Genomic DNA, 23,965 nt, shown 5'->3' on the forward strand with positions numbered 1-23,965 from the left:
AGTCTGACCTTCACCCTACCTATACCCAGAGTTCCTGGACTGACCTCAACTTTCTCACACTTTGTTGTAACTGGCTGTAAGGTTTTTCTCAGACTAGACTTCGAGCTTCTCAAAGGTAGAAATTTTATTTCATATGTCTCTATATCTATAACATGCAGCACAGGTGTCAACCCACTTTCCAAAAAGAAATGAAAAAATGATGTGCTTTAAACCTGAAGCCAAGTATCTGAAACTATAAATTGGAGCTGCCAGCTGCCTAGCACTATACAGCAGTAAAGTGAGTCAAAACAAAAGAAGCACTGGATGGACATGAATTCCTTCTCTCTTCCTGAAACACACAACAGGAGATGGGCAGCCCCTTCCTTGCCCACCATAGAAAAAAAGAACGTTTGGTAGAATATCTAGAATGGCAGAACAAAGAAGAGAATGCCACATAGTATCTCAATTCAATCCCTACTTGATGCTAAAGGGTATCATGATCTCCACACTTTATAGATAAGAAAACAGGCTCAGAAAAGAGAAAGTAGTCCTGCATTTACCTCCAGAGCAACCATCCCTACCTAGAAAGGATGTTACAATCCTAGAACATGAGCTAATGTTTTATTGAGAACAAAGCAAGAGAAATCAGGCTAAGGAAGTGAAAGAGAGCATTGTTTGAGGTGGTTTTGGAATCATAGGTGTCATATCTAACCTAGATCAAGGACAAAGATCATGTGTCTCTGTGTACATGAGCAGGTATGAGACATTCATGACAAGAAGTAGCTTCCCCTGATTGTTAGACTAGTATGTCTTGCTTCTCTTGGGGCCTGACTTATACCAAGGCCAACAGAGGCTGAACTCCATAGAACTTTCTGATTTCTCTTGGCCCCAGCTGAAGACAATAATCCTATTTTCCCTGAGAAGTCAAAGTGAAAATGGAATCAGTAGCATTCTGAACATAAGACTACAAAGGATGTCCATGCATTTTGCATAATCATGGGTAAAAGTAAAGTGGAGAAGTACAAAAAGAGCTTTAAAAAATAGAAACTAGGTCTATCAAGAGAGCAACTGAGGCCAAGCGTGATGGCATACAGCTTTTATCCTAGGTACATGGGAGGCACAGGTAGAAGATCAATGTCTGATGCCCTCAAGTGGAAAAAAAAGGATCCTAGCAAAAAAATAAACAACATGCAAAAGGGACTGGAGGTGTGAGGTAAAAGTAGAGTACCTGCCCAGAAAATGTGAGGCTCTGAGATACTGTAGTACTACTGAGAGAGAGAGAGAGAGAGAGAGAGAGACAGACAGACAGACAGACAGACAGATATATAGAGAGAGACAAAGAGAGACAGAGACAGATAAAAACAGGCAGACAGAGAGTACATAGAAAAAGAGCAAAAATATAGGAACCAAACAGGAAGAAGATATTAAAATGGAGACAGAGATGAACCTAGTGAAAGAAATCAGGCATACAAGGGAGATGGAGAAGTAAAAAGAAAAGTACTGACAAGGAGAGAGAGAACACGGTCTTAGGGAGGATGGGTGCTAGAAGAGAGGGAGGAGAAGAAGAAGGGAGGAAAGGAAGAAGTAGAGGTGGGGAGAGACATATGAGAAACATAAGAAGAAGGAGAGGAAGAAAACAAGAGCAACCTAAAAGAGGAAATAATCCCAGAAAGAAGGATGGGAAGAAAGAGAAGAAGGAAGGGAGGAAGGGAGGAGAGAGGGAAGAAGGAAAGAAGAGAAGGAGGGAAGATGAGGAGGGAAGAAAGAAACAGAAAGGGAATAGTTGCTTACATCTTCCCAGGATCCCCAGAAAGTCTTCTTAACATGAACCCCAGTCAACTCAAAGCACCCCAGATTCAATGTCCCAACTCTGTATTATTCCAAAGCCTTGTTCTCTCCACTTTGCTGGGAGGGTTAACAGACAGTCATCTCAGAATCTCATTCCTAAGACAGTCCAAAACACCCAAGTATTAAACAGCCCACTACCACACTGACAGCTGCTTCATTAAGGAAAAATCAATTCTGTTTGCGAGAGGCAATCTGCACTGCCACTTTCCCAGACACAGGAGACAATAATTGAAATGCCCTACCCCCACCTGAAGACAGCCTTTGAGACTGTGAAAAGGCCTGGAAAAAAAGCACAAAAGGCAGCTCCCAACTCCATCTGCCAGGCCACAAGCGGCACCCTTGTCATCAGCCTAGAAACTACCTGCCAGTGTTGGATTACTTCTGGGCTACACCATAGACACCTCCGCCCCCCACCCCCAAGTCAACACTGGTGTCCAGAAGCAGGGGCCAACTCTGAGAATCCCAAGATCAGGCAGTGATCACATTTAAGTTACTATGGAACTCCAAAGAGCTAGGAAGGTTCCCAGCTAGAATTTGAAAGAAGGAATCTCTTGGAACCTCAGAAGTTTCCAAGCTAGAACTTGAAAGGAAATAAATCCTCCATCATGAGTCAAAATAGTGAGATGGAGCAATGAGAAAACAGGAAAAAAAAAAAAGACTATGGCACGAAACAAAGACGGTCTGGTCAAAATGCTCAAGTCTCCAGAGTTGAATAGCTGAATGTGTTTGAATTCTAAGAGCCTCGAAGATATATATAGATAGGTAAGACAAAATCTAGAAGCAAAGGAACCAGGTAAGTACTCTGAACTCCTTGTCTGCACCAAACAGGAATTCTGGAAAACTCGTTCATGGATTTGGGTCTCACCCATGAAGGATGAGTAGGGTTTTAAAAAACGGAGTTGTATGAAGACATTTCTTGTATGAAGGGAGAAGGTGTTATGTAGAAAACCTGTAGCCTGACAGAGTGGGACAGGAGCTAGGCATATTGGTCAGGCCTTCAGACTTCAGGAAAAGACCACAGCCACTCTGTGGGGGAGGGCTAAGTGGGTAGATAGCAACTTGAAGATAGTGGGGAACATGGAAGATTCTAGCAGCCACATGGAGGATGCATTAGGAAGGAAGGGGCTCTCTTCAGCATCTGCCAACTCAGCTACTAGGATAAATGGCATCCCCTTTCCCTGGGAAGTCCCTCCAGTGATTCAATATAGGGGCTGAATCCTACTGTGTGCTCATCGTCAAACTAACTGTAATCCTACTGTGTGCTCATCGTCAAACTAACTGTAAATGACCACCATAAGAATCTCGCATCTAAAAAGAAGTTCAAGTTTCCCAAGTACTTTCCAAGCCACTGGCATTCCTCAGTCTACCCATAAGTATCTGTGTGTGCCAGAGTGGTGAAAATAATGGCAGTCAGGGCAAACAATCACAATTTTGTCAGCTACAGATTTCCCTATATTTCACTGATCTTGAATGAGAAGAAATTCCATCTTTATCTTCGCTAACTTCAAATTGAAACTTAGCATTTTCTTCCATCGTGAATGTAGCAGCATACCATGAACGTTTAGCAGCCTCTGGCCTTGTTAGCAGATGTCACAAATATTTTCATATCCCATCACACACATTGAACATACAAATATCATTTACAGCCATTAAAAAGAGCACATGTTAAAAATGTCATGTGTTTAAATATTTGAAAATTTGTGTTAATATAACCAGATTCCTTTTTTATTTAGTTCTACCTATTTTATTTCATGCATTTAAAAAATATTCTGAGGGGCTGGGAAGGTGGCTCAGTGGTAGAGCGCTTGCCTTGCATGCATGAGGCCCTGAGTTCAATTCCTCAGCACCACATAAGCAAAAAGAAAAAAGCTGGATGTGGCGCTATAGCTCAAGTGGTAGAGAGCACTAGCCTTGAGCTGAAGAGCTGAAGGACAGAGCGCAGGCCCGGAGTTCAGGCCCCACAATCGGACCCAAAAAAAAAAAATTCTGAGAAGTCCATCAACTTCACCAGAGGTCTAAAGGCACAAAACATGTTAAGATCATCCTATATTTCCCAGAATGAAAGCCACTAACCAACTAGTCTGACATTTTTTCCATAGCCACATCCCCATAGCTTAGAAGCATAACTGACGAATAAAGTCATCCAGTAAATGCTTACTGAATAAAATGTATAACACTTTACCTTGCTCTATGTCACACAGCTCACTAATGTAAAACCAGGACAGGTCTGTGTGTGTGTGTGTGTGTGTGTGTGTGTGTGTGTGTGTGTGTGTGTGTGTGTGTGTGTGTGTGTGTGTGTGTGTGTGTGTGTGATGCCTGTTGTTTCTACAAGCGCCATCAGAAACTCCCATAAATAAAATGAGCTCAATTAAAGTAAGATGAGGAGAAGGCTTTACTGTGACACAGCTGGAAAGACCTTGAGATTCATTACCTCTTCCTGTGTCCAATGAAGACAAATGATCTGGTACTCTCTTCTGAAAGTTCAACAGCCCTGTTTATCCAATGAATTCCCTGCTACTTGATAGAGGCTACTCAGATGTTCTGCTCGGGTACTCCGTACAGTCCCATAAGGAGAAGTATATAGACATACTGTTGATTAGTTCCTGGGGGACTCCTACCATCCGGAAGTTGGGTGGGAACCTCTCAGGATGCATTTGCTTAGGTTCAAGGTAAAAATCCCAGTGAACAGTTGAATAATCTTCCCCATCCTGGCAAGTTCCTTCCCCTCTTAGCCCACAAAAGGTGATAGAGCTATGCAATGCTGGGAGAACCCAGTACAGAGGTTTCTCCTAGGAGAAAAAGGAGGTTTTTCTTACAATATCCACTTTAGGCTAGGCAGGAGATAGCTATATGCTGGATCCCATGTTCTCTGGTTCCTATGTCCTGTAAGGTTCAAAATGCCAGTTCACCATCTAGCAGCATCTCAAAGCTAACAACTCTGACTGTGCTGTGTTGATAAGATTCCCCAGAACAGAAAAGTTTACTAAAATTGTAGTGGTAGGATCGTGAGACAGTCTCTCAATCCTCATCTTTCACATATATGACCTCATATAGTTTTTGTCACAATTTTATTAATTAGGAGAAAGAAGCACTGTAATACTCACCATCTTAAAGATGCAGGTTAAAACATTCAGAGAGTGGTTGAAGTATACCAAAGCCAACTAGAGCATAGCCAGCTCTCCCAGCCTCTGCTCTGTAATGTCAAAGGCCATTGGAAAGCCGGGGGGCAGACCGAGAAACTCACCAGGCAGGCCACAAGCACAGCATCGCTGCTGTTTCTCTCTGATGGGGATCTGCAGAGCTCAATAAGACGGGACATACCTGTGCAAGACACAGCAAGAGTTTCAGGCCTGGGTAGGGGAAGCACACGCCCTGTCTTACACACAAGACCTGCATCGTCCCCCAATCATTCTGAGGAGTACATGGTAGTGATTTTCTACTTACTCAGCTGTGAAAAGAATCTAATCAAGGGCAGGAAGAGCTAGAGCATCAAAACCAAATCCACAAGTGGCATTGACAAAAACTTTGATAAGTCACAGTAGAGATATAGGCTATCTCTCTAAAAAGGAACTTCTAGTTAGTATTTTAATTTTACCAGCACATGACAGATACATATTTACATATCATATTAATACATTAATAAAATATATTGTGTATAATATATTGATTGCCTATTTCAGTCAGAAAATATATTGGAGCTAAAATTATAGTTAATGACAGACTCTAGTAATGTTTTCTAGGGCTTTACTGAGAAAAGGTTACCACCAACCAGAGTGAAGAATTGTTAAAATATTCTCTGACCACTTAGAGTAACATGATCTACTTTTCTTGTCTGCCAAAAGTGCTTTGAGTATCATTTGTATGATACTCAAGTGCAGATATTGTTTTTCCATATCGTCATCCCAATGAGTCTGTTATATACCTGATACTGTAAAGAAACTAGCATTAAGTGAGTGCCTTGAAAATATTTGTGGGGTAAAAAGTGACTAATGGTTAATGATTGAATTAGTGAATAAAATAACAGACAGTAAACATAATGAATTCTTTAATGAGTAAATGAACAGATGAGTAAATAAGTAAATAGCTGAGGAGATAAATTCGCTGCATAAGTGAATAAATAAATAAAAAGCAGGAAGGAAAGAACGGGGTCCAAATTAACAAGGAAGCTGAAAGTGAGTCATTGTTATGGCCAACTTTTACCTCTCTAGGCCTCTCTTTCCTCAGCCCCAGGTTACAAACTAGACCCTCTAAACCAGAATTTTCTCAGCACTCAGAGAACGGAGTTCACCCCAGCCAGCCCTATGTCCAGAGCCAGTCTAGAGCTGCTACCATCCAGAAGCTCCCCACTCCACTCAACCACAGCTAGCATCACTTACAGCTGAGGCGCACGGCTTCCTGGGCCACAGCTGGGTCTCGGCTGAGACGGGCCAGGGTCACTGCAGCTTTCTGCTGGACTCTCTCGCAAGCTGCTACTTCAGCAGGTGTTCCAGACCTTGGCTTCTCAGAGAGCATACCCATGATGAGCTGGACCCCTGAGCAGAAAACAATGAACAATTGGTGTCCACTTCAACAAAGAGACTTACCCCTGGGGCTAGCTGGACAGATGCCCACAGGGGTCAAGAAAAGCCTTAGAAGAGATCCCATTCAAGGGAATATAAACTGGACAAGGCCACCTCTTTTCTTCTACTCCATTTTGTGTGTCTTATTTCATACACCATACTTGGAGAAGACATCTGGAACACATCCTCATTTTCTAATGCTGTTATTTATTTTATATGTGTGGTGGTTGCTGTGCTAAATGCCCAATAAATGCACAACTTCTCAAACCTCCTAATAACCTCAAGAAGTAGGTACTACTGTTATAAATCCATGTTGAGACTCAGTGAGAGGGAAAGCATTTTTTCCCTGTGCCACAATGGGTGGGAGCTGGTACTGGCACTCAGAGAACTGGGTACCACCCATCACCTCTTTGCCTCTGATGCTCTGATGATACTTTATAGTTCCAGAGGGGATGAGTCCCATGGACAAAGGTAACCCTAATGCCCAAGTTGGACCACTACTAAATCAAATGCTTTAGAGTGACTCAAGAATGTAGATTGAGGTTTGAATTCAGTTTGCTGAGAAGCTTACCACCATGTCTCTCCAAACCAGACCTGTCCTCCAGTTAGTCCACATACCATAGCCAAGGGCAGCCTTTGCCTGCCCTTTCTTTCTGCAAGGGATGTCCTTTGCTCTCATTGGTCTAAGTGGTTCCATTTCTGAGGGTTTATAGCAAAAGTCCAGTTCTGTTCTGTGTGAGCCATTCTAAGGACTCAGTGGTACCTGCCAAATTTAAACCATAACCCAAAGATATGTTTGCTTTTTTTAAACCGCACATTACTTTTTTAAAAAATTAAATTTTTGTTGTCTGCAAGTTTGGAGACTTCCATAAAAATCTAGCTTTCTGATTTCTATACAACTACTTTCTAAATTAAAGTAGGCTCATATTTAATAAACATGCAACTCATACTTCTGTGCTTTAAGAAGCATAAGCTTATGATTTTTAATGAAATGAGTCTTGTCCCTGCTTGAGTCCTTCTTATCCCTTTCTGTTTCATCAGACTGGATCTGGTAAGCATCTAGGTTTGCAACCTGGGACACAAACCATGAGCTCTTGAAGTCCACTTGTACAACAGGGCTGGCCCTGTCCAGTCCAAGTACTACTGGCTTCTAGTAGCTCTGTCACCAACACTGTTGATTCTTCAAATCCTGCCCCACTTTTATAAATAGTTATAAGTAGTTCCTTCATGAAATTCCCTTCAGTTAAATGCTTAAAAGACTGTATTGTTTCTGCCAGGTGTCAATGGCTCACACCAGTAATCCTAGCTACTGAGGAGACTGAAATTTGAGGATTGAGGTCCAAAACCAGCATAGAGAAGGAAGTCTAGGAGATACATTTCCAATTAAGTAACCCCCCCCCCAAAAAAGCCAGAAGTAGAGCTGTGGCTCAAGTAGTAGAGTGCCAGCCTTGAATGAAAGTGTTAAGAGACAGTGCACCATAGGCCCTGAATTCAAGCCCCAGCACACATATATGCATGCATGCACACTCACACGTGTGCTCAAAGGGCTTATTCTTGACAGACACACCTAACAGGTTTTGTGGTCATCCTCCTATCATCCCTGTCAGGCAGGCATTGAGCTAGTTCTCATTTTACAGATAGAAAAGGATAAGAAGCCTTGCTATTAGCAAAAATCAGAACCAGGACATACAACAAAGTTCTGCTTTTCACACTCTTAGCCACCAAGCCATTCTCCCTCATTGGCATTCCTCCATTGTCAGTGTTACCCTGCTACTACAGTACCACTTTCACCAAGGCAGTCTCTCTGTCTAGACCAGGAAACCCTGTGGACCAAAGGCAGGGACCTATTTAACTCTATGTCCTTACTGTTCAGCACAATGCCAGGCACACAATACATGTCAGTAACTGTGGACTGAGTGAATCAGTCAATAGCACTTTGTAACCATAAAGCCCTCTACAGATGCCAGACATTCCAACATCAGACACACAGGCTAGTGGAGACCTGCTCTTATCAGCCACTCGAGAAGGAGCACACAAATGGTACCACACAGCCTCTCCACGTGGCCTCAGCTGGCTCATTGCAGTTTCTCATTATTAGTTCAATCACATGAAATTAACACAAAATGATGTCTTTCAATTAGTCCTAGAGTGATGGGGGCTGGGGAAGTGCATGTTTGTTAAGATAGCAGGGCAGCCTGAGAGAAGGGGGGATCATAGGAGCAGAGGCAGCCTCCCACCTCACTCTGCTTCATTAGTGTCCCTGGTCTCCAACCGGTTGCTAATTGCTCCCTTATTTCCCAATCACAGGAAGCCCTCACCACACCAGGTCTATTCCCAGCTGCCTGGCAGCCAACTTGTCCTCTGACTGATACCAGTGAGATCAGCTTTCAGGCCAACAACCCTGTCCCTAACCTCCCCTGGACCTTGGTAACACTCCTAGCACAAAGGGAACGCAAGGGAGCAGTGGGAAAAGAGATGCTGTCAGGAGGAGGTTGGGGTGCTCAGGCTCCCTTGTTCGGCTCTCGCTCTCACCCTTTTCTACACACTTTAGCTTCCCATTGAGGCCTGATTGAAAAAGAACGGAATGATTTAAAGCTGGAATGCATGCCTTAGTAGGAATAGATTTTTACTTTTTGGATCACAATGAAATATTGGCCTTCTCTTTATAACCCGAAAAATCACACACACACACACACACACACACACACACACACACACACACACACACACACACGCACACACACGTGCACACACACACACACACACATACACACACACACACACACACACACATACACACACACACACACACACACACACACCCCTGGACATGTTACCTCTTTCTCTGCTCTATTTTCCCCATCTGACCTTCTCTATCTTCTTTTTTTTTCTTTTTCTTTCTTTCTTTTTCTTTTGTCAGTCACGGGTCTTGAACTCTGGCCTGGGCAATTCAGCTCAAGGCTAGCACTCTACCACTTGAGCCACAGCGCCACTTCCAGCTTTTTCTGTTTATGTGGTGCTGAGGAATCAAACCCAGGGCCTCATGCATGCGAGGCAAGCGCTCTACCACTGAGCCACCTTCCCAGCCTGTCTCTATCTTCTTCATAGGCTGTCTCCCACTAGAACTTAAGCCCAGGAAACCAAACATGTATATATGGCTCAGTGCGCACAGAAGCATGTGCACGCATGCAGGTGCACACACAGATATTCTCATGAAAACACGAAGACACATGTACTTATTTACATACACACAGGTGTTTCCATAAACGCTAGGTCACAGAGTCCCCTAAACTTTGATGTTCCATATGGTGAGCTGCCTTCAAGACATACCGTTCTCCTGAATGATATCGGAGGCACACTGATCCAGAACAGACATGTTTGCTAAGATAGTCACAATCTGGAAAAAAAAGAAGTGATAAACACAGAAAATGAGTATCACAATCCATATGTTATTCTCTACACACAGGCCAGCTAGGAGCTACACCATGTCTTACTGTCCTTCTGCCTATGCTTTAATGGTATTTTCTTCCATCCTCACAGGCTACCCAGGCGTAGTTCCCAGAGACTTGTGTCAGCACATGGTTCTAGGATGTGGGCCTCTTCTAACCCCAGGATCTTATTGGAGAGATCAATATCTCTCTGGTGAATTTGGGAGCCCAGCTGTATTTATATATGTAGCACCCTCCCCCCGCCATGTCCCCAGCCCTTGAATGCAGAGAGAATTGGCAGAACCCTGAGGCCTCTAGCTCCTCTGTGCCGGCATAACCACCTGGAAGTTTGCCCCAGCTCTGGATGAGGCTTCCTCATTCCAGATTTTCTCTATGACACGTATCCCCCACCCCATCCCTATACATACTGACACATACTTACTTCCAACTCAAAATTAATGCATGCTAAAATCACAGTAGAAAACATGCATAAGAGGCAGATTTATACCCCAAGCATCAAGTATCATATGGAATCTGATGAGAAAGAACCTACTCTGCTGCCCTTTACAAGCTTGTGGTATAGAAGCACATCATTTGTCAGTTATCATTGAAGTACTGGGTCTTCAGTAGTGGGATACAGACAGAAGGTGGACAGTCAGCCTTTGTTATAGTATCATAAACTATACCAGGAAGCTCAGCAACATCATAGTATAGAAGGGGACTATGGAATGTAACAGCAAAGGATCAAGACTCTAAAGGGCGCCCAAGCACCACTACTACCCATGACACTTGCCCTGAAACAAGCTTCAGTATGAAAACTACTCACCTTCCCAGAAGCAGATAGCATGCACAATTGTCATTAAAATTATAAAATAAAATCACTTGTCCTTGGTGCAGACCTGCATTCCTGAGAACTTCCCTCCAAGCTTGTGGAATGGTATAAGTGGGAGCCACGCTTCCACCGATGAGACAGCAAGTAACTGTCTCCAAGAGGACAATTCTGAAGCTGGAGAGCACTGAAATGCTTCCCGTGAAAGAACGTGTCTTGTGTTTTAACTGGTTTTAGATTGGCATATCATTCTGGATAATAAACTATCCATAATTTCTTCTTATAAATGGAAAGGAAAAAGGTTGTCATCTTAATAGAACATTTATCTCTGTTTTCCCTTAGATACAGGTTGAAGACAGATCCACTTTTGCCAGGTGCTGCAGCATCTCTGTGTGTCAGCCCTTTCCAGCTCAGGCCCTTCCAACTCAGCCCCAGTAGAGTGGGTAGGTATAACTAGAGTTCACTGCCAAGAGAAGGAGAGGGGGAAGATCTGGAAATTATCCTGAAGTCAAGTCTGCAACAGTGAGTACTCTATGAATGGAGTAGCAAGCTCACAATTTGCATTTTAGAAAGCTAATTGAATTAACAGAGTTTCAGTTCTTAGAGGATTCTTTTCTGCTCCCCTCCTCATTTTTGGATTGTGTTTGTGGGCTGGGTAGAAGGAGTCAAAGGGAAAAGAGGCCTCAAATATACTGAAGGTTCCCTAAGATGCATAAAGTGTGTGGTCTTAAGAGGGAAAGACATAAGGCCAAATCCATGTCAGATTATAGGTTTTTTTTGAGTTATCCGTGCTGTTTGTGGCTACGCTCCAATCACCACCAACTTGGCCTCTCTGAACAGACATTTGCTTGATATGCAGATTCATGAAGGAAGGGAGAAGAGGAAGGAAGGGAGGAAGGAAGAGTGAGAGGAAAGGAAGAAAGTAAAAAAGGAAGAAAAGAAAGCCTTTGTCTGCAGCTTCATTACATGGCAATTACTAGCTGTGTCACAGGCACCAGGTAGGTCTTTGTGTCAGACTAATTTAGATCCTGTTAATGAAAATTACTTCCTCTTTACAGAGCCTGTACCCCATGTGGTTTTCTGAGGTGCAGATGAAGTAGTCAATTAAGCACAATTTGAATAAATGCCAATTACACCCTGCTTTGAGTCTCCTTTTTGAAACATGCTTGTATGCACTGTGATGTAAAGGGGAAAGGGGGCAACATGTTTTTGTGCATCCAGGCCCACAGCTGGGATTTTAGGGACAACTGGTTTACCTGACTTGATATAGTATTTATGCATATTTATAGTATAAATGCCTATTTATGTTATTAGGTTCTCCATCATTGTTTTGTTTTTCTGGTAGCAAAGTTTGAACTCAGGGGCTTATGCATTTTTGGCTTATTCACTTAGCTGGCACTCTACCACTTAAGCTCCATCGCCAGCACAAATTTTTGTTGGTTACTTTTATAGATGGAATCTCACAGACATTTTTTGCCATGGTTGTTTTTGAGCCATGATCCTCTGGATCTCAGCCAATGGTGACCCACTCGTGCCCCAATTATTTATCATAGTTACATCTTATATACTTTTGCTATCTTCCTTCTCTTTTTCCTTTTCCCCATTTCTCCTTTTTTATTAATATAGTTGTTAGTATTTTTAGCTTTAATACTTATTCAAACTTATAGTTTAACTCCTCTGTTTTCTAAACTTATTGGGGGTGTAATTGATGTTTCCAATATTTTTATCTGACTTATTTTTTATTTTTTTGTATTGCTATCTCGTTTTTCTCTTCTGATTAGTAGTGGGGATTTTGGCCCCAAGAGAAAGCTTCCCACTAAGAAGAGTCCATAGAAAAAAATTTAAAACATACCCATGATAAAATTCCTGAAGAAACTAAGAACAGAAGGCTCCTAGCCCTACAAAATAAAGGCTACAGGTGAAAATGTATTTAACATTATACTAACTGGGGAAATGTTGAAAGCATTTAATATAAACTCTCCACTCCTATTCACTATAGTGCTTGAATTCTCAGCCAGAGCAATAAAGCAAGAGAAAGAATAAAAGGGACACAGAGTGCACAGGAAGAAGTCATAGTATCCCTTTTAAAACAGTTGACACTGTTTCATATTCAACTCTAAGCACTCCATAGAAATGTCTTAGATCTGATAGATGATTTCAGCAAAGTAACAAGATACAAAAATCAGAAGTTTTCTATATACCAACAATAAATAGGTATTATAAAACAATCCTATTCACAGTAGCCTAAAAAATACCTAGGAGTAAAACTGAGTAAGGAGGTAAAAGGCTTCTATAATATAAATGCTAAAACACTGAAGAAAGACATTGAAGAAGATACTAAAAGTTTAAAAAACTTTCTTTGTTCATGGAGCAGCAAGATTAGTAATGAGAAAATAGCCATATTACCAAACTGATTTACAGATTTGCATCAAAATTCAAGTGATATTCTTCACAGCAATAGAAAAAAATGCCAAAATTTTATAAGAAACATAAAAGTTCCTAAATAGCCAAAGAAATCATGAGCTGGAGGTATAATTCCTAACTTCAAATTATACAATGGAGACATAGTAACTAATATAGCATAGTGGCAGGCACAGAATCAGTTATGTAAAGCAGTAGAATATAATACAGGAGCCAGAAATAAATCCATACTGCAATAATCATCTCATTGTTTTTGACAAAGATATTAAAAAAATATGTTGGAGAAAAGACAGAGTCTTCAACAAATGATGCTGGGAATGTTGGACATCTATTTATAAATCCCTATCTCTTGTCCTTGTTCAATAATTAATGAAATGGATAAAAGACTTTTATGGGAGATCTGAAACATTAAAACTAGTAGGGGGAAACATTTCAGGTTATGTTATTTCTACTATGTTATATGTAGCCATAAGGCCTCTATTGTTGTATGGCAGGAAAATGGAGAAGCCACACTTTGAAAAATTGAATCTGGAGTCTTAATTTTAAAAGGCCAACACTGCATTGTAGACTCCTGTCTCAAAGACAAGAAGCTAGCAAATACACTTAATACTGTTAGGAAACGGAGCCATGAAGGCCAGAAAGGAAAGAAAGAATGAAAACAATACCAACCAACCAATTCAGCTCCAATGGAGAGCTGACCTGGGATGTCATGGTGACCAGAGAAGAGCCAGCAGACAGGAGACCAGACACGAACATGGAGACTCACATGGCATAGTGTCATAGCTGATCAGGCCCTAAATAGGGTCGTCAAGGGGCAGGGTCACAGGAAACTGAGCCCCAGGCACTGGACTGAGAGGTTTAGTAACCTATCATCCAAGTCCCTACCACTGCCTCCAGGGATTCAGGCATGCCTCTACCCTGGGAGGTGGGGGCTTCATGCTCTCCCACCATGAATTCAAGACGGTGCCAGCCAGACCCAATCTCCCTACTTCATAAACTATAGAGGCCTTGTGAAATACCAGCCAAAGTACAATCCCTAATAACTAGCATTTCTGATAAATGGACTCTTGCTAAATGGTATCCACAGTGAAGTCCCAGAAATGCCACAAAATCTGATCATTCTAATATGTGAATTAGGCAATGGATTTCCCTGGGAAGCATACACAGCTCCGCAGTAAAAACAGTTTCACAAGGTCCTGAAAGTTATGCTCAGAAGGTCACTGTTGTGAGTTACACATGATAACCAGGTCTTTCGATCCCAAGTGACCACTGATGGACAGGCAGGGTCAAGAGGCAGTCTCATTCCCATCCTGCTGATAGCTATATCCCCAGGAAGCACAGTCCCTAGGAAACACCTCCTGGGCATGAAAACAGGATCATACAAATGACTTATAAGACAGGCTGACATGATATGTGATCATATCAGCTACAGTCCACACCATCTACTCTAGATCAGCAGAAAAGGAAGGAAAAGCCCAAGTCTAAGCTGTGCTTAACTACTGTCCACACTGAAAGGGTGGGTACAGGCTAGGCATGTCCTGTGAGACTTCTGTTGGACAATTTAAATAGACACTGTTTACTAGGATGATGGAAAGGTTCTCACTGTCCAAACAGAGGTGGACAAAGTACAGATCTAAGCCCAAGAGGTTCAGTGCAGCATTGGCGTCACTGGCAGATTCATTACGGGAAGCCTCATGGGGCATTTAATCTCCTAAGTATTTTAGGGGGTGGAGAGCACTTCAAAGCCTAATTCATCTTCTTTGTCTTCATTACAGAGAGCCCTCTGATCACCTTAATCCTCCCTCTGCCATAGGAAGAGCCATTTGTTTCTTTAATGGGTGCTGCTCTCACTAGCTAAGTGGTTGCACAGAGCCAGGGCAGAAGGTGAAGCCATCCTGAGGACAGTGAAGATGTGCCTGGCTCAGACAGAGAGATAGAAAAAACTTCTTCCAGATGCAGAAAGACTTGCTATCTGCTTATAGCCTGACTGCTCTCTCTCCCTACCTGGACTCTCTTCTTGCTTGGGATCAGTGAGGCTTCAAGCGGGGGCCATGAGCAGAAGTAAGTGAGGGGTGTGTAGAGCCACAGGACTTGCCCAGATGTGGGCAGGTGCCAACTCAGGGCTGTGTGCAGTAACATTATAAGCAACATCACTGCCATTTTCAGCATAGCCTCTACATGGCAAGATATGTACCAAGAACCTCTATTCACTAGTTTATCCAATTTTTTATACTTTTTTATTGTAAGAATACTGAGGTGCTACAGTTACATGAGCAAGGTAATGAGTACATTTCCTACCAAGCATTGTTACCTCCAATTTTTATATCAACTTTGTAAAATATGCATTGTTCATTCCCATTTCATAAGTGGAAAAAGACTTGGATAAATTGTCCTAAATAGCATGATTTATAGTAGCAGACATGCTTTGCACACAGGTCATCTGGCTCCAAAATCTCTGTTGTTATAACTTCACCTCTGGATCTCATATGACCAGACTCAGTCACAGGAGAGACATGTGAACGTGAAGGGCCTCGAAAGCATATTAGATAGGTGAGACCGAGCAAATGGAGGAATCTAGTTGAAGAAACAATGAGATTAAGGAAGAACACAGACTGATCTCTCCAGACCAGCCCCCATCCCTTGGGAATCAGCCAGGCTAGTGGCTCCAATTTATCTGTTCACACTTTCATACCTTGTCTTTCTGGGGCCCTATTAAATCCGTGTGACAAATGAAACAAGAAAGAAAGCATATTAGGCATTGATTTGGAAGTCCAGGTTGAGGATGTTGGACAATTCATTCTTGTTTATCTTTCTTAGAGTATTGGGTTTGACAAAGAATGATATTACTATTTATTAAGAACTTACTTGGAGCTAGACATTTTAATAAGTCCTTGCATACATTACCTCAGTTTCACAAAAGCCTAGAAAAGTAATTGTCATTAAATTCATAAAACTAGATGAAAAAGTCCACACCCAAGAGGCTGTAGACTTACTCAAACTCACCCAAAGAATAAATAGTACATCCAGGAACTGCAAATACTCTGATTCCATAGCTGTGCTGCCTCATTCCTTTTATTTCCAGAGATGGCTGCTATTTAAAGTCCAATAATCAAGGTCTAAGTTAGGGTAGAATTGAAATGCTATTTGCCAACCATAGCATTTGAGGACCATCCTCTTAAGCTTTTCCTAGCTATAAAATGGAACAAAGATCATCAGCACAGTATTACTAGACACTCACTGACAAATGCTGCCCTACTAGAAGATTTTCTCTGAATTGGAACTTTGTGTAGATCTGCCTTTCCCACAACGAATTCTAAGAGTAAGAAACAACTGATAAAGTACCATCCTGCTTCTTCCCTTCATGTGTGTAATTTAGGGTACTTCACCAAGGCTATCAGCTCAAATAGATGGAGGTTGAGATGATGTCAATAAAATTCACTGCCTGAAGAAGAAAGCATCAGCTGTGAATAGAGAAGCTTGAAAGGATCTCTGAGTTCCCAGGAGAGATCTCAAAAATACCTGAAGCTGAGAAACAGAGCCTAGCTCAGAGGCAAGTCCAGAGGTGTGACTAGAATGCTGAAGGAATCCCAGAGAAGTACAGAACATGGTCCCTGCCTTTAGGGAGAATTTTATATAAGATATAAGGAGGAGTAAGTATATCCTAGATCAGTCAGCATTTCATTAGGAGGTATGGACTCTCCGAAAAGGAGGCAATTACAGAGAGCTGAAGCCTTTCCTTAAGCTGCTGGGGAAACAGATAGACTATTAACAGAGACAACTTCAGCTAAGAGAGGAGTCTGTAAGAAACAGATGGGACTGGAATACTATATCCTGGCAGGGTGAGCTGGGTTGAGTAGAGAGATCATCTAACTTATAACCTGGGTATCTGGCAACATTTCAGACTTTATATATAACCTGTTTCACTACCATGATACCGTTGATGGGGAGAGAGAAGGCCAAGGGTAGATAGGGGCAGGATGGGATAAAATCTCAGAATTTCAGAGTGATGGTGCAATGTCAGATAGGTATCAACATGCCTGAAACACAGGCGTTCCGGGACCTGGCTGCAGGTTTTTCTGCCTCTGAGTGGGTAATATGAATGGAGACAGAGAAAGACCCTGTAATGGCTGACTGAACAAAGTGGTTTGGGAAGTCCTAAAGAGACAGCAAAGTCAATAAGAGATGTTAGGAGATTATTCTTTTACTCTCCTACAGAATGCAAGGCTCAGTATGTCAGAAAAGTCACTAATAGGACTGACCATGGGATGTCAGGCCATGCAATCAACCCTCCGCCCAAGAAACTTGAGTTCTAGCTTCCTCCCAGTGTACAGGTATGTGGTCTGGGCCCTCCTGAGCGTCTTACCTGATCCCGGGTATAAGGTGTGTCCACCCTCTGCTTGTCACTGCAGGCTTCCAAGAGGATGCGAATGGCATTCAGCTGCAGAAGCACCTCACTGGCCATTGTGTCAAAGAAGGTGATGTTGGCAAGGGCCGCAGAGGCCAGCAGGAAGACTTCCCCAGATGAGGCCTCTTGGCACAATTCTGGATGGTAAAGGGGAAAAAGAAAGCTTCCAGGTCAAGGGCTTTCCCACCAGTGATCTCCTTTGCTTCCCATAGCTCTGGGAGATAATTTGGGTGGTGCTATAATATCAATTTTATAGATAAAAAATATTACTAGGGAGGGAAATGTACCTGTCTATACAGGTTGCAGAGCTGTGAGGAAACCTACTGTATGACTCCTATTCACTGCTCCACCAACAGGGACCACTGAACACCATGTGGCAGATACCCCTGCTCTCTTGGGATGGGATGATGAACAAACTAGATCATGTCCTGACCATGTCAGATGATTTATACTCTATTAGTAGGGAAGAGAAAAAGAGCTTGAAACACACACACACACACACACACACACACACACACACACACACACACACACACATATATTTATTATATAATATATAATTATACCATCCTAGCTATTCAGGAAGCTGATATCTGAGGATCATGGTTCAAAACCAGCCCAGGCAGGAAAGTCTGTGACACTCTTCTCTCCAATTAACCATTAGAAAACTGGAAATAGTGCTATAGCTCAAATTGGTCAAGTGCTAGCCTTGAACACTCTAGAGCTCAGGGACAGTGTTCAGGCCCTAAGTTCAAGCCCCATGACTGACAGAAAAAAACTGATATATATGCAAATTATAATATGTATATATGTGTATATATAATATATATACATATATATATATATATATATATATATATATATATAGAGAGAGAGAGAGAGAGAGAGAGAGAGAGAGAGAGAGAGAGAGAGAGATCTACTGGGATATATAAGAAATGTGTCCCTACTAATACAATGCTACAGCTGAGACCTCAAGGGAGGAAAGGGACCAGTCATGAAATATTTGGAGAAGGGACTGTTCTATGCCAAAAGAACAGCATGTATAAAAGCTGTGAAGCAGGAAAGAATTTTCAGTTCATTTGTCTTCCCAATAATGTGCCCTATATTGTTACTAAATCTGTCTCAACAAAGAGGCTAAAGTTAAAACAGAGACTCTACCCTTCCAGCTTCTAGCTGTAGAGCCTGAGTATTTCCTCTTGGTCAAGAAAGTCTTGCATCCATTCCCTGAATGGTAGTTGGCACCAGCTCAGTTCTAACCATATGTCCCTATTTACTATTTTATTTGTACTAGGGTCTTTGAGTGGGACAATTTCTATCCCTCAATCACCTATCACATCTCCACGAGCCTCAGAACTTCCAATGGACTTGGCCCATCCCAAAGGACCTGATTTCTGACTCTCATCTCAAACTTGATCACCAATCCATGTGCATCAGTCCCAGGGCTCTCCTCCTGACAATTCTGCTATAAAATCACAGGAGGAAAAGCCATGAGTCAGAAAACAGCCATCAGGAGAGGAAGAAAGCTCAAGAGACAGAGTTGAACTGTATTCATCCTGGTACCAAGTTCTGGTCTTCACAGTCTGTGCTTCAGGGTTCTGATATTGCCACTGGTACTGCTTGGCACTTTTTAGTGAATGCAATTATTGGTCACTATCTAAAAATGATAAGACAACAACATTGGTTAAACATTTGCAGTGCATCTTGCACTGAGACATTAAATTCTGAACATCCTCAAAGTAGAAAATTACTATTACTATTTACAGATGTGGTACTGTAGTCTCAGAGAAGCTAGCAGCAGCAGGTAACATTTGTTGAGTGTTATCTGTTCTTTCCAGACAGTGCTGTATATGTTTTAAATCCTTATAATAATCTAGTGTTTATGAAAATTTTACAAGTGAAAGAACTGAGAGTTTAAATGATAAGCTTTTTGGTGAGGTCTTCTGTGCAGTAGGAAATTTTTGGAGGCTAGGATCAAAAGAAGATTTGCCTGATTCCTAAATTCCTGTTCTTTTTTCTGTTCCAGGCTGCCTCTTATTTCAACCCATTTTTTATCCTCCCACAGACTTAGGTCTATCAAGGAAATAATGCTTACCACTGCTCAGCGATGTTTTCCACAGCCCAGACATGTCTTCCACTAAGCAACTTAGAACCTTGATCTAACCACCTAGGGCTGGAACGATAGCATAGCCAAGGAATTAAGAATTCTATGATTCCTCATATCCAATGATCACCCCATCTCCTGATTTGGAGGGAACCACCAGGTTCATCCAACCTCTCCCAGTCTAACTTCTTTATAGTCAGGCCTTGGTATGGACTATAGAATTCAACAGCCCACTTTGCTGCAAGACTTCTTCTAGGTCCAAACATTCCCCCTCATTTTCATGCAGTTGCCATTGCTGCCGACACAGCAATTATTAGTACAAGCATCTAAGTGCCTTTTAATTTTGCTGCACATTTATTTGAACTATGGTCTGAGTCACCTGGGATGTGTTAGGAAGATTAAATTAAGGATTCCAGTGACTCATTTATAAATGTTTCCAGGGAATGGCAAGAAATCGGAGGGCTATTTCCCACCAAAGAACAAGAGGTCTGGCTTCCTGCCCAGAAGATATATTCCATCTGCTGAATCTCATAGGGGACTCTACAATGAATCTTCACCAGTATGAAATAAATAAGAACAGAATAGTTCACTTTTCCGGAGAGAAAGCCAGCTTGGGCAAGGAAGCATGGGTAGACATAGGGCAATAGATATAGGTCATTTTGGACTATTCAGATTTGGGTTCACTTGCTTTATTATTTGATAGTATTTTTCATTTGAGAGATTTTCCAGTATAATCTAGAATTTGAGTTCTAGGTGTTTCTTACATAGCAACAACCAACTGGGGTTTATTAGTGACTGTTCCTTTCATCAGTACATTTGCTTGTCAGTTGAAAATAGGACACAAATTCTCTTACTGTGGTCTTCCTCTGGGCTTTCTTCAACTCATTTGTTCCTGCCAGGCTCCGGTGGTACAAGACTCCTGGCATGGTGAATCTTAAAACTACTGTGGAGTCTTAAGATCATTCCTCTACCTCTCTTGCCCTAAGCTTCTCTTATAGCCTAAGGCTCCTGAGCACCCTCCAGCTGAGGATCTCTACAATTGGCTTCCATGGTTTCTTGGTTTTGAATCAATGTGGAGATTGGAAGGACAATTTATCCTAGCTTAGCCTGTGAGTGCCACTGTCTCTGTGGCCAGAATCATCCATAAAGTCAACTTAACTAGCATCTCCCATGTGTAAAGTACTTGCAGATGGAAAATCCAAGAGCTAGAAGTCCCTTGAGGAAATTAGCTGTGATCTCTTATTGTATATATCAGGAAAATTGTCAGGTCAGTCTTACAATGTCATGTGGTGCATGACAAAATCCCAAACAAGGCCCCTCTGGGGTCACTAGTCAATAGGTATTTGCTGAATGGATGAACCTAAACGCAAATGTTCTAGCTCCTAGTCCAGTGGTCTCTGCTGCCCTTCAGTGAAAACTGTTCCTAGTATCTCCTGGCATGGTGACTCTAAGAGCGAACCCTAAGTTTTCTTTCATCCAGTTTTGTTAAGATGTAGATATAGAGATGAGGGCAAAGATAGAAATAGAACTAAAAGCAGGTCACTACCAATACTTTTTGAGTATATGTGTACCCATCCTGGGACTTAAACTCAGGAGCTGGGCACTGTCTCTGAGCTTTTATGCTCTAATCTAGTACTCTATCACCTGAGCCACAGCTCCACTTGTGTCTTTCTTGGTAATTAACTGGAGAGAAGAATCTCATGGACTTTGCTGCCCAGGCTGGCTTTGAACTGCAGTCCTCAGAACTCAGCCTCCTAAGTAGCTAGGATTACAGGCATGAGCCACCAGTGCTCAGCAGAGCACTACTGGTATTTTTAAAGAAAGGACGTGACTTTAAAAATAAGTTTCCTAAGGGTTATTATCCAGTCAAATCCTTCTAGTTTCTGCAATTTATCACAAGGAAACCAGAAAAAAAGAATATATTCTAGACATCAAACTATGATTTTTGTTTGTTTTTTGGCCCAGAGTACATATGTCTGAATAGAGGGGCTTCAGAAGAATCAATGATTTTATGACTCCATAATGTGGAAATGTCAATGGTGGGATTTTCCACTGGAGATTGTGATAAGCTGTAGAAATCATCTCTCTAGTCATTAATGCTCTGATTCTTGATAGTTGAGACCTTAGAATCTTTGGGGCTTCATTCCTCCCTAGACTCCCTTATCTTAGACTCCTTCAGAAAGGTCATTTAATTCTATCCTAGAATCCCCTATCCTAAACTCCTTCCAAAAGTTCATTTAATCTCAATCCAAACTCAATTCAAGTTGCTTTTCAGATGGCTACATGCATTTTAATAGCACTCTCTTGACAATAAAGCTCTAAATCCTGACTCTGATCCAATAATGGTAGTGTTTCAGCTAGTGTGATAACTTACATAGATTATGGGTTTGGTGAACAGCAAGACAGGAAGACCTTTTGGGCCTTCAACTATTTGGCAGTCCTCTCAACCAAGGGTCCCACCCACCCAGGGTGACTCACTGACAAGGGCTGTCACAATCTCTTCCATGCTCTCCAGGAAGCTACTGAGGTGCTGAGTAAAGGCCAGGTGTGGGGAGGTGACTTGGGCTACCACAGCTGCAGCCTCAGCCCGAGTGGCCTCTGAGTGGCTGTCATCGGTCAAAATGTCAGCTAAGCACAAAACACCATCCACCTGCAGAGGGAGAGAAAGAGCTTGGTGCATCCTGAGAGGGTACCACCGTTTGTGACAGTAATAAGATTAAACCCTAGAAACCCACCACCACACAGCCAGTTGTGGCTTCTCAAAATACCTCAGGCTCCTTGTGGAGCTAGAGACAATTTGATGAGTCCCTATCCCCCAAATTACCTACACTGGGAAGTAGAGGGCCTTGATTTTGACTCCAGCAGAGATCAGCAACCTCTCTTGGCCTTTTTACATAGCAGATGTCAAACCAGGTGTCCAGAGCCTAACCTTAATCATCTGCCACAGCCAAATGTCATACAAAGGACAATCTCTTAGAGTTATCACAACCTGAGCTCTAATTCTGGCTCCTTCTTCAATGCCCTATGACTTAGCATTAGTCACTTAGTCTCTCTGAGATGATTCCCTCACACATCAGCAAGATGTTGAGGGAAGTAAAGGAGATAGAGAAGGTACTGCCTTATCTAGAAGACATGCCCCCAAAATGTTGACTTCCTCTTCACATATTTGGTTTTAGCAGCAATCTGAGCTCAACGATTTTTCTTTTCCCATCTTATCCTCCACCATCTCCCCCATAGAAAAAGAGCTGCTACTATAAAAACCTTGCTCTCTCCCAGAGACATACAAGCTTGGTGTGTACACAAATATCAGACAAAGACTTCCATTTTCCAGCTCTGCCCCTGTCAGATCCCTTTTGATACTAACAGATTCTGGTTAGTGAGTGCTTATAGGGTACCAGGCTCCAAACTAAGAAGAGTACATATGAGACTACACCACTGGTCCATTACAACAACCCTCTGAGGTTAGAATTATTATCCTCATTCTCCAAAAGGGAAAATGGCAACAAAAGTTTGTTGACTTAGCTTAGATGATTAACTCCATAAGTCTTGCCTTTGGAATTTGTACCAATGGATCTGTCTTGCTTCAAGGCATAGGCTTTTGTTTGTTTATTTGTTTGTTCTTTGCCGGTCATGGGAATTGAACTCTGGGCCTGGGCTCTGTCCCTCAGCTCTTCAGCTCAAGGGGAGTGCTCTACCACTTGAGCTACAGTGCCACAGTTTTTTCTTCTTATGTGATACTGAGGAATCAAACCCAGGGCCTCATGCATATGAGGCAAGCACTCTCCACTGAGCCACCTTCCCAGCCCCAGGGCATAGGTTTTATTTATTTATTTATTTATTTATTTATTTATTTATTTATTTATTTATTTTTGTCAGTCATGGGCCTGAACTCTGGGCCTGGGTGCTGTCCCTTAGCTCTTCAGCTCAAGGCTAGCGCTCTACCACTTGAGCCACAGCACCACTCCCGGCTTTTTCTGCTTATGTGGTGATGAGGAATTGAACCCAGGACCTCATGCATGCAAGGCAAGCACTCTACCACTAAGCCACCTTCCCACCTAAGGGCATAGGTTTTAATAGAACATCTTACCTCCTCTTGAGAGTGGAACATGATCTCAAAACTTATCAAGAATCAACAGGTTGTACCAGTGTCTTTATTGTATCCTAACTTGTAACTTTTGGATAAATGCCCAACACTGGCATCATTGATCATTGGCTAGTTCTATGTTTAATTATTTTTATTTCAAGAAATTTTATTGTGCTTGGTAAGAACTGTATGCATTATCCTGCCCATGTAATTGTAACCTCTCTGTACAGTATGTTTACAAATACAATAAAATATTAAAAAAGAATTTTTATTGTTATGACAAAAGTGATATACAGAGGGGTAATAGTTGC

The 23,965-nt window shown here is 42.0% G+C and overlaps 1 protein-coding gene across 1 annotated transcript in view; it reads right to left on the reverse strand.

The window, feature by feature from the left end:
• Positions 1-23,965, reverse strand: part of Insc (INSC spindle orientation adaptor protein) — a 97,756-nt gene that overhangs the window by 1,333 nt on the left and 72,458 nt on the right. Inside the window, exons 7-11 of the mRNA XM_070032065.1 lie at positions 22,049-22,220; positions 17,428-17,606; positions 9,717-9,783; positions 6,204-6,359; positions 5,072-5,148 (exon numbers count right to left, since the gene is read on the reverse strand). Of these exons, the coding sequence (XP_069888166.1) occupies positions 5,072-5,148; positions 6,204-6,359; positions 9,717-9,783; positions 17,428-17,606; positions 22,049-22,220 (651 nt within the window). The remainder of the gene's footprint in view (positions 1-5,071; positions 5,149-6,203; positions 6,360-9,716; positions 9,784-17,427; positions 17,607-22,048; positions 22,221-23,965) is intronic.

This window comes from Dipodomys merriami, unplaced genomic scaffold (genome assembly GCF_024711535.1).
Source record: "Dipodomys merriami isolate MVZ:Mamm:240054 unplaced genomic scaffold, mDipMer1.0.p SCAF_21, whole genome shotgun sequence".
Classification (NCBI taxonomy): Eukaryota; Metazoa; Chordata; class Mammalia; order Rodentia; family Heteromyidae; genus Dipodomys; species Dipodomys merriami.